General features: G+C 40.8%; 1 protein-coding gene across 1 annotated transcript in view; it reads right to left on the reverse strand.

Moving 5' to 3' along the window:
* tmtc2a (transmembrane O-mannosyltransferase targeting cadherins 2a) overlaps positions 1-16874 on the reverse strand; it is a 69876-nt gene that overhangs the window by 31012 nt on the left and 21990 nt on the right. The window contains exon 2 of the mRNA XM_012850332.3: positions 6168-6771. Within this exon, the coding sequence (XP_012705786.2) occupies positions 6168-6771 (604 nt within the window). The remainder of the gene's footprint in view (positions 1-6167; positions 6772-16874) is intronic.

Genomic DNA, 16874 nt, shown 5'->3' on the forward strand with positions numbered 1-16874 from the left:
GTCGTCTACCTCACTGGAAACCCAAGCATATCATCATTTAAGGCAATCTCATGGCAAAAAAGATATCGAGGTGAACTGCAAGAGTGAGAATGTTAGCAGCGTGTGACCAAGCCAGTGACAGGTCTGAGGAGAAAATGTCAGCCTCTCATGGCCCCTCTTTGTTCAATCAATACAAGTACAGCTCAGAAAACATAAGAATACTGTGGAAAAAGTCTCCGCTCTTCCTCCAGACTTTGGGACTGTGATTTTCAACTGAGATGCAAGTTTTACATTCACCTAAGAAGAGGAGTTTGGACCACTGAGCATCAGTACCGTTCTTTTTTTTTTTGCTTACAGGTAAAATTTCTTTAGGACTGCAGCATTAGTAGGAACTGTGTCGGATTCGTCCATGCGTAGTGGCTTTTGATGAGCTGACTCCAGGCTCAATCGAGTCGTTGCGAGGCTCTACGAAATTCTTGAATGGATTTGACAATCCTCTCTAGGCTGTGTTTGTCTCTGCTGCTGGCACACCTTTTCCTTCCAGCCAACTCTCTATGCTGTAACTTTTTCCTATATTCTCTGTCTGAGACTATTCCTTTTGGGATTCCATTATCTGTAAGTCATAATCATCAAAATGACAAGAAATAGGCTTGAAATATTTCACTCTATGTGTCAGGAATCTACATAATTCAAATGAGTGACTTAAAATATTGAACTTTTTTTTACAATGTTATAATTTTATGAGCTTTAATTGTATATTGTTAAATTACAAATATGTCTTGATTTTTCAAATCTCAATCCTCCAATCCAATACATGACACCAAACAACAGTCGATAGTATAAAATAAGCTGTCTAGGGTTAGCAGAGAGGTTTTGGCAAGGTTTTCATTTGCACAATCAACTCTATTGCTCAACAAATGCATTTTCCTTATAAATGTGTCAATAGTTAAAGGGAACTAAACATGCTTTTTAAGGCTGCATAAGATTCATTGCCAAGAGGCTTTTTTTTTCCCCCAGCAAGGAACAATTGAACAAACACATAATTATCATTGGTAATGTAAGTCTGGTTCTCAGTAGGTTTGCGGTTTGAATTGTGTGCTTTTGTTGGTGGACCTTTATTTCTGTTTTATTTCCAAGTTTTCAACTTTATGTTTTATTCATGAAGTTTATTGTCCCAGCTTGCTCTCAGTTGGTCCAGCCCTTTGTTTCACCTGTCACACCTGGCTTTCATTGGCCAATCACCACACCTGACGTGTGTCTGTAATTCAGGCCTGAATGTATTTCAGTTCCTTGTCGTCTGTTGTCTCTTCTTCATTTAGCATCTGTTCTTTACGCAGCAACTAGACACATCAAGTATAAAATTGAGACATAATATAACTTTGTTTTGTAAAGTCTAACCTGGTATGATTATAAGTTGCTAATTGTGTTCTCTTAAACTGCTGTATAGGTTAAGTTTATTCATTATTTAGTGTAATTTTAAATACCATGCTTGCAATTAGTATGAATATGACCTATGGTCAGAGAACAGATGATCATTTAGGACTTTTAGATGTGCTTTAAATAAACTTTTTTTTTTTCTTTTCTTCACATTTAGCCGAATATAAATGCTTTTGATTAGTGCAGATTATGTCTTTGGTGTAAAGCTGCATGACCTGGGTGCAGTTGTGGTTTGCAAAACTAAATGTATAGATCTGATTTTAGTTCCTGCATCCAAGTGGGCCCTATTATAAGATTTTTTTTATAAAAAAAAAAAATTTCACCAAAGTGGTTCTGGTGCTTAACCAGGATTGTTCCTAGAGCTGTTTTTTAATTGGTTCAAAGAAATAACTGGTTTGGCGATTTCTTGAAGCTGCAGGTCAGGTTTACCAGGGTTTTACTGTGGAGTACTAGGGAAACTTTGTTGCTAAAAATGATTTAAAACCATTTTACATTTGTTCCACTTAACAAATAGACATTACTTTGTCTTGGTATGTCATACAACATCCAAATAAATCACCTCTGAAGTTGTGGCTGCAGCTTGAATTTTTTTTTTATATATATTTTGTACATTTACAGTGTACTTTGTTTTGTATTGATATTGTCCAAGATTCAACAGCTGGCTAGCAAAAGTAGCACAACGGCATACTCTCTTGGCTCTGACTAAAATAATAAATGTAATAAAACAAAGAGCCTTAGAAACCCACTAGGTACTCTAATGTACCCCGATAAGGTAGTATTTCCACTGCATCGAGAGTTACGTGACAACGATGTACAGTTTAAAGCATTAATTGAATCAGACTTGAAACACTCCCTGCTCTGTAGAGAAAACAAAGCATGTTTTCCTTGCCATCATGAACACCAGCTAAATAAGGAGCATGCAGCAGAACTTGCAGCCCAGAACATCATTTCACAGCTGAATGCTTCTGCTGCAGGATAATTGGCCCAACATCCATCAAGCCGTCAGACGGTTACACCGAACTTAATCTGTGTGTCTGCGACGCTCATTGAGACAAATGAGAAAGGAGGAGTCTCTGATACTTCAATTAAACTGGTAAGGACAATGTCAAATTCCTCCGCTGTCTGCTGGAACCTTAGATGTCCGGCTTTGTTGTGCTCTACATTTCTGAAACGAGGGTCTGAAAAAGTGTGGATTGTTATGATATTCTTTGATTTAAGCCTTCAAATGAGATGAGACGGCAAAGTTTAACACATCCGACGTGGCGGCGACACCACGGCTTCTCTAACACCAACAAACGCAAAACTGCTTTCCTGGGCGCAGCCTAACGTCTGGGGACTCATTCATCAACCTGTTTGTTTTGTGCTACTGAGAAACCAGAGCTGCAAAAAAAAAAAAAAAAAAAAAAAAACCCAGACCTTATGCTGTGGTTGTACCTGGAAAACAGGACGTGTTTTGTTTTCTCAACACACTGCGGTGATAACTCGCCTCCGTTTGTTGCCATCCATCACTCCCTAACTTCCTCTGCGTTTTATCTTGTCCTATTTGAAATCTCATCTCGGCCTGTTTCGGGGAGTAAACAGAACGGGGAACCGTCATTCTGGAGGTGGCACATCTGATCCCTCTGATGATTTGCAAGTCATTTCTGAGTGGCTCCGGTTGAGCACACTGCAAAAAGGGAACTAAAAGCAGGTCAAATTTTTTTGAAATTAATGTATTTTTCCTTGATTTGAGCAGCTAAATAAAACTATTTGCCAATGGAATTATTATTTTTACCCCTAAAATAAGATAATTAGGAATTCTACTCTTGAAATAAGATTTTAAGTGCAGAAATCTTATTCCATTGGCAAATAGTCTTATTTACCTGCTCAAATCAAGGAGAAATACACTCATTTCAAGAAAATTTGATTTATTTTTAGTTATCTTTTTGCAGTGCCCCATCATGTGATGTCACGTCTAGGCTTGTTAATCCTCTTGACTGTATCAAAAATATAAAAATGTTCGTCCAGATACACTGGCTTGTATTTGGCCGTCTCAAAGTGGTGGGATAGAAAACAGGTGAATCCAAACAGTCTATTCCCAAAGTGCTACAAGGGCCCCATTGGTGAGACAGACTAAGACGAGATAAAGAAAAGGAAATGAGTCCACAGTTTCCTACTCTTTTGCTAAGTCTGTCCCTCTATATCCTTCTTCCCTTTTTGTTTTCCCATGCTCTCCCAGACATCTGGCTCATAATCAAGGAAACCATTGCCCCATGGCTGGCCCCAGCACGTAATGAGCTCCCTGCCAAGATAACCGGCACTAGGGGCTGTTGAGGAGGGCACCGCCGGAGTGATAAATGAGCAAGATGTGCCCACAGTGGTGTCAGATACACAACGGGGTCGACAGGACGACCGGGACGAGCTGGCGCAAGGATGCCAGCCGCAGCTACAGACCTGAGTCTGGCCGAATGATGAGGTTATTTCCAGTTTTAGTGTGTGACCAAATCTTCAAGAAAAGGTAACGTTTCATAACGCGAACAATCAGTGGCGTTTTTTTTTTATATGGGCGAGTTGGCTCACCAACCAGGGCGGCACAGCTTTGGGGGAAGCACAAGTGCTTGGCAAAATAAAAAAAAGGTATCTCTACATGCAGCAAATAAGTAAATTAGTCTCTTGCCCCATGTCACTGCAGAGAGGAATCCATCTTCATGGAAGGATAGATGCCTACATAGATGGCATTTAACTGGATGAAATTTGCTAATTGGGTTCCTGTATGTCAGTAAATACTCCCTACTGGTCCTTTAAAGGTTTTATTGAGGTTTAGTGTTGTTTTTTGATTCGACTTGTGATATTTTCCTTTCACTGTTTTTCATTTTACCTGTAATGCATCATTACTTAGTAGTTTTGCAGACTTCTAAAGACAGGTCTTGTGTTTGCCATGGTTAAGGTGTGGTGGTGGTGGTGGTGGGAGGCTAACACAGAAAATAAAAACATATTAAAACACCTTCATCTTTCTGATCTCTCTGGATCCCTGAATACGCATACTTTGGCTGTGGATTATCAGTTCTGCCAAGGTACAGTAAAAGCTCATTGATGCACCAGTTCAAAATGATATATTTAACGATATACCCAAAAGAGGAAACCACTATCAAAGGAATATCTTGCTTTCTTACAGCCTGATAGAATTATTATTACTATGTCTACATATTTTAGGTTATTTACTATTTTCATTGCATTTATCATATATATTTACTCTTTACTACTAAGAAGTTTTAAGGTTTTAGATCTCTCTCTTATATTTGCAGAAGGCCTGCAGAAAGCAGAGAAATATGTTGTGACTATGATCAGTGTTTTTATGAACTCTATTCAGCCATCTGGAGTGCTGCACTGTGTGAACTGCTTGGTTTTATCTGGAAGGTCACAGTTATTTTGCTTATCCCTACCCCTTAGATTCAAAATGGAACCAGGGATTCCCTTTCCTAATAAATAGAGAGGGGGCGACGGATTTGCTTCAGATCGGATTTGGACATCTGTATTAAGCATCTCCGTTCGATCTCCTTGCAAGATTATTTGAAAATCAATCTCATTGTTGTCTCTCCTTCTTGTGTTGTTAATGAATGTTTTAGGTGTTTGAACCTGACACAGCCGGACTGCCCTTACTCAGTAAACCCAAGGGGACTTTTTTTTATCATGCTTGTTATTCATTGATGAGGACCATCCCATTGGCCACACAGACTTTTCCCTAATCAAATGAGGAGTGCCTGTGTGTGAAGGCTTCACGCACATTCCTATAATCAGATGAGTCACTGTGTCAAGGATGTCCTCCAGTTCCCTGAGTTTTGAAGGGAGGAATGAATCCCTGCAGAGCGCTCCTGCAGTAGAAGCATGTGGTTCACATTTGTGTATTTTTGGAACACCTTCCCGACAAATGAGCCAAATAAAGTACCTGAGAAGCATGCGGCGTTGTTTGCCAACACAGCTCCTTTGTCACCTTACAATGTAAAAAAAATAAAATAAAAAATGTGTCCATGCAACAGGACATTTCCCTGCTCCTGTTTGCATAACAACACACAGATACAAACTGAAGCGTGGACGCAAAAAGACATTTCTGAGCCACAATGTTTTGTTTTTCATGCAGCAAAAGAAGGCTGGTGGCAGCACCCAAAGGGAAGAGGAAAGCTTCCTTTTCATGTAAATGTTCTTTCCCTTGAGTTGCCTTACATCTAACAAAAACTGACTTCTCTGGGTAATGAATAGGATTTTTTGATTTCAGTAAAAACTAAATACAAATGAAAGTGTGAAAGAAACTAGAAATATTTATTTTTGGAGTGAGTTTAGGAAAGTGGAGGAAGGTTGTTTTTTCTCAGTCTGCTTATTGAGTTAACGCTGGACAGGAATCTATACCTGAACAGCTACGCCGGTGAAAACCAGGTGTCTTTGCGTTGTTCAGTATTGATTTAAATCCACTACGCACGTAAAATAAAGGCGTTTTTAATATTTAAATATGTGTGCCTTCACATTTTGATGAGCATTTCTTTTTTTGCATAGACATTGTTGTTGCTTTCTTTGTTTCAAATGAAAGTAAGAAGCATAATGTATGGCCTTGAGAAGTCAGGATAAATGAAGCATCCGAAGAGCATCTATAAAAGGAATGCTTTCAAACCTCTTGTCTTCAAAGAAAAGCTTGATGGCTAATGGCTTTTCTAATCACTCATCGTCATTTTCACATACACACAATTACCCCCCAAACAGAGTAGCCTGAGTTCATTTACCTTTCCTAACAGGAGGAGCAGTGCCTGGCGAAAGCGGAGCTTCTGGAACACAAAGAGGTCGTACGCAGCCAACACAGCCAGCACGGTCACACCCTGCTCCTTCCACAACATGCTGGCAGCTGCGCACCACAGGCTGCCCAGCAGCCAGCCCCAGCATCTGGCGCCACATGTTCTCCTCTCAAAGGCCCTCCAGTTGTCGCCTCGCAGTCCGCAGTGTCTCGCGTAGCAGAGGAGAGACAGCAGGAAAAACAAAGCGGCGCCGACATCCGCCCTGCCGACCACGCCGGCGACCGCCTCGGTGTGAACCGGATGAGAGGCGAAAAGGAGGCCGGCCAGGAGGCTCCACAGCCCCCTGCCGAGCAGCGCGTGACTGAGGGCCGTGACCAGCGCCGTGACCAGGCCGTGGAGCGCGACGTTCGACAGGTGGTAACCCCAGGGACGCAGGCCGTGCAGGGCGTAGTTGAGTCGGAAGGAGAGGGTGCAGAGCGGGCGGAACGACTTGTGGCTGCCGCTGTGGGTGAGCAGGGTCCCCCAGAAGTCGTCGTACAAGATGTTGGTCCACGGGGTCTCCGGTAGAAGGTCCTGGTTCGTCTTGACGGCCCGGCTGACAAAACAAAAGCAAAATCATTTTAAACGAGCTCAAATGCTTTCGGAAAACATCACCACAACTGACCTCTCAAACGTTTTAGACATCGCCAGTAGACATGTCCCAGTTCCCTTTTGTCGAGGGTGTGGAAAGTCACAATTTTTTAAAAGCGCTTTGATTTTACAGCATCCTGTCTCGTGGTTCGAGGTGTTTAAGATGAGATGCCACACCAAGTGCTGCTGTGCACCCCTGGTCAGCTGGCTGAAAGACGGTTTCTACACCTTTCTGTCATTAGCAGGTGAAACAGACTGAATAAATTAGAAATATTTCCAGTCGTGACAAACATGGACGAAAGGTACAAGATTCTGTTCAATAGACACCTTCAAAAATACTGATAAAATTGGTGTTTGCTTAACACTTGTGTTAAATTCAGTCTGTTTATCTAATTTCACAACTGAAATGATATATTTTAGCAGCTGTACAACTAATTCATGCGTTTCTGTTTTACACCAAGGGATTCCACATTCCTGCTTTACATTTGTCTTTTAAAGTGTACAAGGGATATTTTAAGTAGTCATACCTGTTTGTGCATAGTGATATGAAAACAATAATAATTATTATTTCACTAATAATCATTCAGCTCAGTCCTGTGCATCACATTTTTTCAATGCAGCATCGTCCACTGGTAAATTCATCATATCAGACAAGAGCAATAAGGAAGCTGCGTATCAAAATCTAGCAATTAGTCAAAGAAACATGCGCTCCCACGGCGTGTCCACATGTCACTGGCTCCGGCATGAACACGGACAGGTGGGTTCACACCCCCGGGCTTTGGGAGCTCCTCATAATTAACGGATCATTACCGAACATTTGTGTACACCCGCAGCGTGCAACAAACGAGGCTCACTGGGGGAGTTTGAAAAGTGATGAATGGGAAGGCTGCCAGCTGTTTGGGGGTAAATTCTGCATGCGACTGTGTTGCTGTCTCTTTGTTTTGGACAGTTACATTTGAAGTCACTGATGTAGGTAAAGCATCTCTTCAAGTGTACTTTGTGTCGTTCCGGCAAACTGAATGGTTAAAAAAAAAAACTTACAGCTTCACAGTGAATGAGCGTCAACGTTTGAAATGTCCTTTCATCCATTCAAACTCTTTCATTGAGACTCCAAAACGTTCTCAAGCTAGCGGCGAGATATCCTTCCCTGGAGTCCTGGGTGTGCCGCAATGCTTTCTCCCATAGAACTGGCCAAAAACGCCTCCCGTTATAGAGTCCTGGAATGCATCATTACCAAAAGCTCAGACTCAGCTGCCTCATGCTGATGCGGGGGACCAAAGACTGTACTCTGGGCACCTCTGGGCCGGAGGAACTTCTCTCTGCTGCCAGACCAAACTGCCCTAAACCGCCTGTCAAACTCCACTTCAGACAGCTACTCTCTCCCAGCCTAGAAATGGCAATTCCCCCTTTTTTTCTGACTGAAGTCAACAGGGTCAGATCTGTGGTACAAACCACCCTTTCTATTTATGGAGCCCTACTTCCCTGGCGACGTAGCCGCAGCCTTGCAAAAGTGTTCACACTAATTGACCTTTTTTTTTTCACATTTACAACCACAGCATTCAGTTTATTTTATAGAGGTATACAGAACACAGAACACAAAGCAATCCATAATTGTAAAGCATACGCAAAGGGAAAATCTGAAAGCCCTTGTGTATCTTTGCGTTCCCCCTCCACACATCTTTGCTAGATGTGCAAAGCAAGATTTCACTTTGCACCCAAAGGTCTTCGCCTTAAGCACAGTCAGATTGGATTGAGCATCTGCGAAAAAGCAATTTTAAAGTTGTGCAATAGATTCTTAGCTGGGTTTAGGCCGGGACTTTGATCTAAAGCACTCGGTCCTACCTCCTGCTGCATGTTTTTGGTTATTGCCTCGCTGGAAGGTGAACTTCTGGCTCAGCCTTAAATCCTTATTGGCCTCTAACAGTTTTTCTTCGTTCGTCGCCATTTATTTATCTCCATCCATCCTCCCTTCTACATCCACGGTGAAGAAAAGCATCTCCGCAGCATAATGCTTCCACGGCCGCCCCTGAAGGCAATGCGATCAGGTTTGCGGGGTGAGGTTAAGTTATTTTGCACAATGCGTGGCATGCTTTTCACATCTGTTGGCAAAACTATTTAAAAAAAAACGGTTTTGTGTCACATTTATGGAAATCTTTTTGGTAGGTCAGATTAAACAGGACTTTGTGGTTGTAATGTGAGAAACCGGGCACAAATGAGCCAATTAGAAGCAGCAGGAAGTAGAGATACAGTAGAATCAGGAACAATTTGCAACAACACAATGCAAGCTGATTGTAATTTTTATTTCTTTTTTCTTGTTTTTTTTTTTTTTTTTTTTTTTTTACCAGGCAACACTTTTGATTTCACTGACCAATCAAACTCTCCCAGGCTTTGATTATTGTTTCGGACAGTTTCTTTGTCTGTGCCTGTCACCCCCTTGGTGGAAAAGCAGCGCAGAAAAAGGGGGCCAGTCAGGGACTTCCTTTGTCTGGAGACTGTAAATAAGAGCCGAGCGCTGAAAGAAATCAGACAGGGCAACACTGAGCTCTCAGCCTCCGAAGGCGGATAAATGAAACGCTGATGTGAAAGCGGGAGCAAAAAAAAAAAATAGAAAATAAATAATGATCCACACCAGGTAGAAGAGTCCTTGCCAAAGAAATAATTGCTTAATTAATTCCTCCAAATGTTTCCGTCAGAATGCCTACGGCTCAGGAATAACGCGAGCTCCGTTTCCCAGGATTGTTGCCGAGGAACTGCTCCTCTGCTGATATTTCCGAGGACCTACAGCATTACCTCATGCACTTTGCAAACTCTCTTCCTGCTTCTCCTCCGTGAGCTATTATTTAGAAATATGTTTTGCGGTGCGGAAAACGCCGCGAGAGTGGAAGGGCTCGGACCATGAGAACAATAATCAGCGGTGAAAGTTTTATTTGGTCTTGGATGAACTTGGATTTGAAACAGCCCCCCCCCCAATAAAACCCCAAATATACAGTCCACCCTGCACCTTCCAGGCAATGATTTAGCACGCTCTCAAACTAAAAACCCACCCGCATTCACCGCCGTGCCGCTCCCTCGTGTCCCTCTGTGCATGTGTTGGGTGGCAATAAATAATTTAAATATTCAAATCAGCACCGAGCACTCATCTCACTCCCTGCTCCTGGCCGGCACTGGAGGATGAAAAGAACTCATTAGCTGAGAGGCTTTTGGAACGGGTTCGTGCATGCGCCTGTGAAGACTGAGGGAATAAATGGTTACATGCAACGTATCCGTCTTTGTATGCGCGGGCGTGCGCGGGTGCGCGGCGACACAGCGTCCACTGATGGCTTCATTGTGGCACGTTGCTGCAGCGGGGCAGATAAAGAGGCCTCCTGTAGTGATTGCTCTTACAGAAGGGGGTCTTTTGTATTCAACCGCCGTATGTGGGGCAGGCGGGCTGCAGGGGACTCCATTCACAGTCCCTGAAGTACAGGACGTATTTGGTCTTTTCAGCTCCCTTTTTTTTTTTTTTTTTTTTCATCCTTTTCCTTTTTAGGTAGGGGAGGTAAAATTCTGTGGGATTTTCAGCAGTTCTGAAAAGGCAGACAGGATATAGACATATCCATATATCCACAGTCATGTTCAACAAATTTTAATATGCATACGCAAATCAAAAGCACCTTTTGAAAATAAAAACAACCTTTAACCCGGTATAAGTCATACATTTCATTAAGGCCCCCACTTCTGAGTGAAAAATGTAACATTTTATTGGTCTGTTGCAATATTGTAATCTTAAATGCTGTGTTTTCATTAGCTAGAGGTGGTGGGGGGGTGGGATCATAATTAACAGAAATAAAGGCTTTAAAAAATAATCAGTCTGTGTTAAGCCATATAATGTATTGCCGTTGGTGAAATTACTTACTGAAGTACATATTCAGTAACTATTCACTATTCAATAATATTCTAATTTGCTGAATGCTGCTGTATAAGTCCATTTTCTATTTAACCCTTCACCCGTCCAAAGCAGAAACTATACAATCCGTCTTAGTGTTTGGGTATTTGTCTTTTCAGTAGGCAAATGAGGCCCTCCACTGCCTCCCAGGCGGTGATCTCACAGCCAGTGATTTACGTCTGCATGTGCCAAGAGCTGCCTCAACCCAGTTGGCTTATTTAACAGATTATAAGTAACGGGTATTAGTTTGAATGTGAAAAAAAAAATAACTGGTGCTTTTTCAGATCAAGATCTTTTTTTTCAATCTTTAAAAAAATAATAATTTGCTCCTTTTTAATTGTAATTGTCATTAGATTTAAAATAATGTTTGTTTTTTAACTTCTTACATGCAAATTATTTTATTTCCCCCCCTTAAAAACCCCAAAAGCTGCATCTGATGGTATATTTTTTTTTAGATTGAAGTAATTATTTCTACCCCATCAGGCCTAAAGAGCAATTAATAATTTTTGTTGATAAATATCTTTCTTATTTTATCAACTCTTTTGTAAAACCCATAAAAAGCGTGATGCCTTTTAGGTCTTTGCCTCACTTGTTTCTTACCTTCATTATTATAGTCCTACTTTTCCATTATGCTTTGTTGGATCCTGGTTTTGCTAGTGCCTTAATTTATTTCTTCCTGCCATATTCTACTCATGACTGTTCTGCATTACAAGTTGAATTTTTACTTTAGATGTCCACGCAGAAACACACTTCGCAAAGCGCGACAGTATCTCTCACCATCATCATATACTTCCAATATTTTTGAAGCATCTATTGAGAACTAAAACCATATTTTATACATTGATAAAAGCTTAGCCTGAGTCTGTTCCACATATCCGGGCTCTGGTCCTGCCTGTCTGTCTGCAGCCTGTGCACTGACAACCCTTTCCTCTATAATGAACGTCCCCAGATCAGGCTGCCATCACTTCTCATAATCAGGACAGACTGAAAGACAGCGTTTTGTGGCAGAGTGCATCCTCCTGCTCCCTGAAGGCAATAATGAGATGGATTACTTCATCATCCTAAAACTGCGCTGTTAATGGATACTGGCCAGAGCATTGCTCCGTGGATATCATCATCTCTTTGCCTTTTCACTTCTCACGCATTAGCCTCCATTATGTCCTGCGTTCACCTTCTTCCTCGTCTTCTTTGGTCTTTTGTCAGCGTTTCTTTCGCATAAATGTCTTCTATTTATCTAAAGCCTGTCTTGCTGTTCATTTCTCCCCTTTCCCTCTCACTGTCGTGATCCAAATTGAAACTGCTTCACTCCAAAGCCTTGCCCACAACCCCCTTATCTGACCAAGCTCTGTTTAACGGCAATTTCGGTAATGAGGAAACTGAGCTCTAATTAAAGTCATGGCCATAACACAGCAGCCAGCAGCTCGTTTCGAACAATGCCGGTGTAATATTGGTGCACCGTTGGAAAAACCCACTACTGATGCTCTGGGCTTTGTGCAGAAACATGAAAAATTCACACTGCAACAAAAAAACATACTCATACCCATCCGATGGAAGGGTGGTCCCTAGATATTCAATCTGAGATGATATTTATTACATGTCGCACAATGAACTTTGGTCAGTGGCTTGGTTTCCATCCATCCAAATATTTTAGTAAACAGATTTTTAACTGAAAAAAAAAAATTAGTTGATAATTCTCTTGCATTTATTTTGTGTTTATGGTACATTATCATACCTACAGAACCTGTATACTCTGGACAGTCAGATTTTGCTTTGTTTAAAAGGTAATGTGCAGTCTATGTCAGTGCAATACACTGCAAAAATGGAACTAGAAATAAGTAAAATGTTCTTAAAATCAGTGTATTTGTCCTTGATTTGAGCAGGTAAATAAGATGATTTGCCAAGGGAATAAGATTTTTGCACTTGAAATGGGAAAAATTCATCTCCATCATCTTATTTCAAGAGCAGGATGTCTATTTATCTTATTTTAGGGGTAAAAATACTCGTTCCATTGGCAGATAGTCTTATTTACCTGCCCAAATCAAGGATAAATACACTAACTTTAAGAACATTTTACTTATTTTTAGATCCGTTTTTGCAGTGTATGACTTTAGTATCCATAAATCCATCCATCCATTATGTAAAGTTATTGTGACCATTGTCTAGAGAAGTGCTACACCCTGGACAGGTTGTCAGTCTTTCACCGGAGTGACACAAGACAAAAACAAAACAAAACAAATAATAATAATAAAAGAATAATCATGCATACATTCGCACTTATAAAAAACATGTTCCTATGAAGCTAGTATTTTTACCTCAGGTTATTAGGCTATGAGAGTTTCCTATCAACCTTTGTTTACTTCTGACTTCTGACATTTGGATCTTAGTCAGTATTATTTTTAGTATTACTAGTTTTTCTTTGGTTGGTTTCCCTAAAGATAAATGCATGTCGGTTATTTAAAGCACAAAATAATTTAGAAATCATGTTTGTTTTGGGGTTCCCGAGTTGCTTCCCCTTGCACATATCACTGATTATTTTAGTAAGTGTAACAAAAGGGGGTAAATGGATTAAAAAGGTATCATGCTATTCCTTGATTTTCAGCCATGGAGGGATTTCAAGGGTAAAAAAAAAAAAAACAGAACAGAAACGCTCTACCCTGGATTTCAGTGTCAGATAACGCCACATGCAAGGATTAAAGTAAATAAAAACCAGCTCAGTGATCACTCTAGCCACACATGAGGTAGCAGCTCTAATCCAACAATGCCTTCCCTCCATCCCAGAGTAGTGGTGAACAATTATTCATGAAGCCATTATGCAGCTGGGTCTAAGTGATTGATTCCCTGGCTGAGCAGTTATGATCCTGCAGGACTGCAGCCGCAGCGTGACGACAGCCGACAAGGAGACGCGAGACGTTCAGTGGAAGGACGACACCAGGACTTTGGTGTTGGGATTTTTTTTGATTGCGCATTGTTCTCTCTTTCTTCACAGAGCTTGGCTTCCTGTCCACGACCCATTCCTTTGCCCCCGGTGACGCGATTGCAATGGAAGCACAACAAACCCTTTCAGAAAAATATTTTTTTTCCTCTAAAATCAGCTCTTTGTATCTGTTTGGTTTGTATATCTGCCGACAGGAAGTGATCATTAAGGGCGTGTTCAAACATCACACGTTACACACCCCCCCTCCTCACACACACCCCTGGCAGAACAATAACCCAACCAGAAGTGGCACCGCTGCTTTCCCACACTGGGGTCCCACGCAAAAGCCGCGCGGGACGTGGAAGCGGAGGGAAAAATTCATGAATGTCTCGTTCACAAAACTGTCTCGCTGCCAGCTGCCTGCTTGTGAAAGATCTACACTGAGCTTTGTCTACCCTCCGCTTTATTGTGGTGTGTAGGATGAGGTTAGGCATTAGCTTGGCGGATTTTATGCCTTGCTCAGTTGAAATAACTCTTTCCATCCCATGAAATGTGAGGATAAACTGCTGTTGGACAGATTTCTACATTGCTGGGGACTTATGACATGACAAAAATGGGGGGAAAACTGGAAAGACTTTAATATGGTTTTATACATTATCTGGTATTATAGCATACCAGTGGGACACAGGGTGAGACTTACATATTTACAGCTCTAAACTACGGTTTCTTTTTTTTTTTTTGTCTTCTACTAAGTCCAAAGGACTAAAAGTGGCCGTTCTGCAGCTTCGAGTGGGTGAACAAAAACGAGAGAGGAAAGGATGGACAGACAAGCTGAAGGGCCTGTTTTCTGAAACTTAAAACAGATGCAGCTAATAAAGCAGTGTTGCATATTTTCAGGCCATGGAAAACAGAAACTTCTTGTCGAGTGCAATAAAAGCTGCACAAGAATAAAAATCAAGAAGAGACATATCCTTACCACTAATAGATATGCAACCGGTACTATTAAATGCAGTGAAAGTGGGTTCTACAAGGTTTTGATCCAGGGTGTGTGGGGTGGGAGTTGGGGGGTAACAAATGTTTTATTTTTATTTATTTTTCTCTTCACGCTTTTGAGATTATTCTTTGTAAAAAAACAAATAAAAAAAAAACAACAACGAAGGGCTACCAGTACCGACTTTTGAACTAGAACGAGTCAGAGTTCACCTTAACTTTATGCATAATAAACACATTTTTCCTGCTTTGTTCTAGATATTGTCATCTTTAAATCTGTATAAATGCAAATGTGAATAAACAGGAGTAGTAACGGAATTAAATAACGTTTTAGATGCAGCTCACTGGTGGTTTGTGCTTTTTATTAGAACTGGTCCTGCGGACACCATGTTGGTGACCTCTGCTTTAGTGTATTTCATCTGTGTTTTATCAAATAAAACACAGATGAAATATACTAAAGTTTGGTATTTTAATTTTCCTAAATGTACAAACGTTTAAAGCATGCTGATACTATTGTAGGCACTGTGGACTTGTTGAACAGTTTGGAAGAATTCACCGTAAACCTCAACGTTTTTGTTACCCTGAGGCTTGCAGATGAACAGATGAATCAATGTGTATTTTTATTTTTTGTTTTGTGTTGTTTATGTGAAATCCTAGTTAAGTGAACAAAATCATTTGAAATGTATTTCATCTACTTCAATAAAAAAAAAACTGCTAATGCTGCAAAACATTATGTCTCTTGATGAACAATTTAGGATAATTACAGACATTATCCTCTTCAGTCCAGTAGATAATTACTGCAATCAAAATGGCACACTCTGGAATAGTTACTTCTCCTCACTGAAGACCAGCTGCTCTGGCTCCATCACAATCAGGCCAAACAGGTCAGCTCACAGCTGATGAAGACAAAGCCTGCTCGGCATCCTCCGTTTGTCTGAGCCAGACGGTCTGGTTGCGCAGGTTTCTTCCGCAGGCTCTCGCCTTCAAAGAACGAGGAACTGTCTGAGCTAAATGCCAGGAAGTAGCGTGCGTCTTTCTCGTTAGGTGGCGGACCTGCTTTCATGGAGCCGTTTCCTGATTAACAAAATAATTATGCATCCAAAGACTAAGTGTATGGGACCTTAAACATGGTTGGAAACACATAAATACAAAACTAATTACTTTTTTTTTTGTTTAATGTGTGGATCTGATGAACATCAAACATTGAACGTTCATAAATGCCTATTGAGCTCAGCCAAATCATATTCGGATAAAGAAAAAGGCTCAAACAAAAGCCTTCAGAGGTAAAACCCTGACAAAAGGAAGAATCGTAAAAGAGCTGCGCCACAAATTTGACTAACAAAACAGCCAGAGCCAGGCATTAAAACACACAGAGGAGGATATAAACACACACACACACACACACATATATATATATATATATATATATATATATATATATATATATATATATATATATATATATATATATATAGTCAATAAAAGAGTGCTAAAACTGAGCAAAGCCCATGCATCAGTAATGAGAAATAAGCCTTTATTAGAGGACTTCATATACCATTCACCATGGCAACAACGGGGATAGAGACACTATTGTCATCCAGTAGAGCATGAAGCGTGAATGTGCAAAATCGTGAACCATACTATATTTAGTACACATAACCACACAAGAGAAAATTATAATTTGGTTAGCACTTTACTACACATAATGAATTACATTCATCCAGTGTGGAAAAGGCATGACTATATTTAAAAGATTCAGCACCGTTACACTTATTAACACCACTAATGTTAACATGCTGTACAACGCCTTTTGCAACGGGGCAGCAACAAAGTTTCTCTTTAAATCATCCACTTTCCTAAGTCCTCTCACATGCAGTCTTCTCTTTCACAACTAAGGTTTTCTATCGGGTTGGGGATGGACCATGGAAGGTTGATTATGTGTCTGGTGAACCATTTTTAAGACTAAATGACAACCCATGTTCAGGTTTCTGGCACAGGCCATCAGATTTTGACAAGGATTTTTTAAGGAGTTCATGCTGCCATGCACCCAAACAAGGTTATCGGGGTAAAGAGGCCCACACAATAACAAGTCCTCCTCCATGCTTAACTGTGGATATGAGGTGCTCTTCAACTGATTCATCCTTGTTTTATGGCAAACCCAACCCAGGGCGTTTGTAAAAGAAAAGTTACATTTTCAGCCTCATCAAAGTTGCATTTAACGTCCCTGTAGAGTTTTTGC

This window comes from Fundulus heteroclitus, chromosome 17, assembly GCF_011125445.2.
Source record: "Fundulus heteroclitus isolate FHET01 chromosome 17, MU-UCD_Fhet_4.1, whole genome shotgun sequence".
In the NCBI taxonomy this organism is placed as follows: Eukaryota; Metazoa; Chordata; class Actinopteri; order Cyprinodontiformes; family Fundulidae; genus Fundulus; species Fundulus heteroclitus.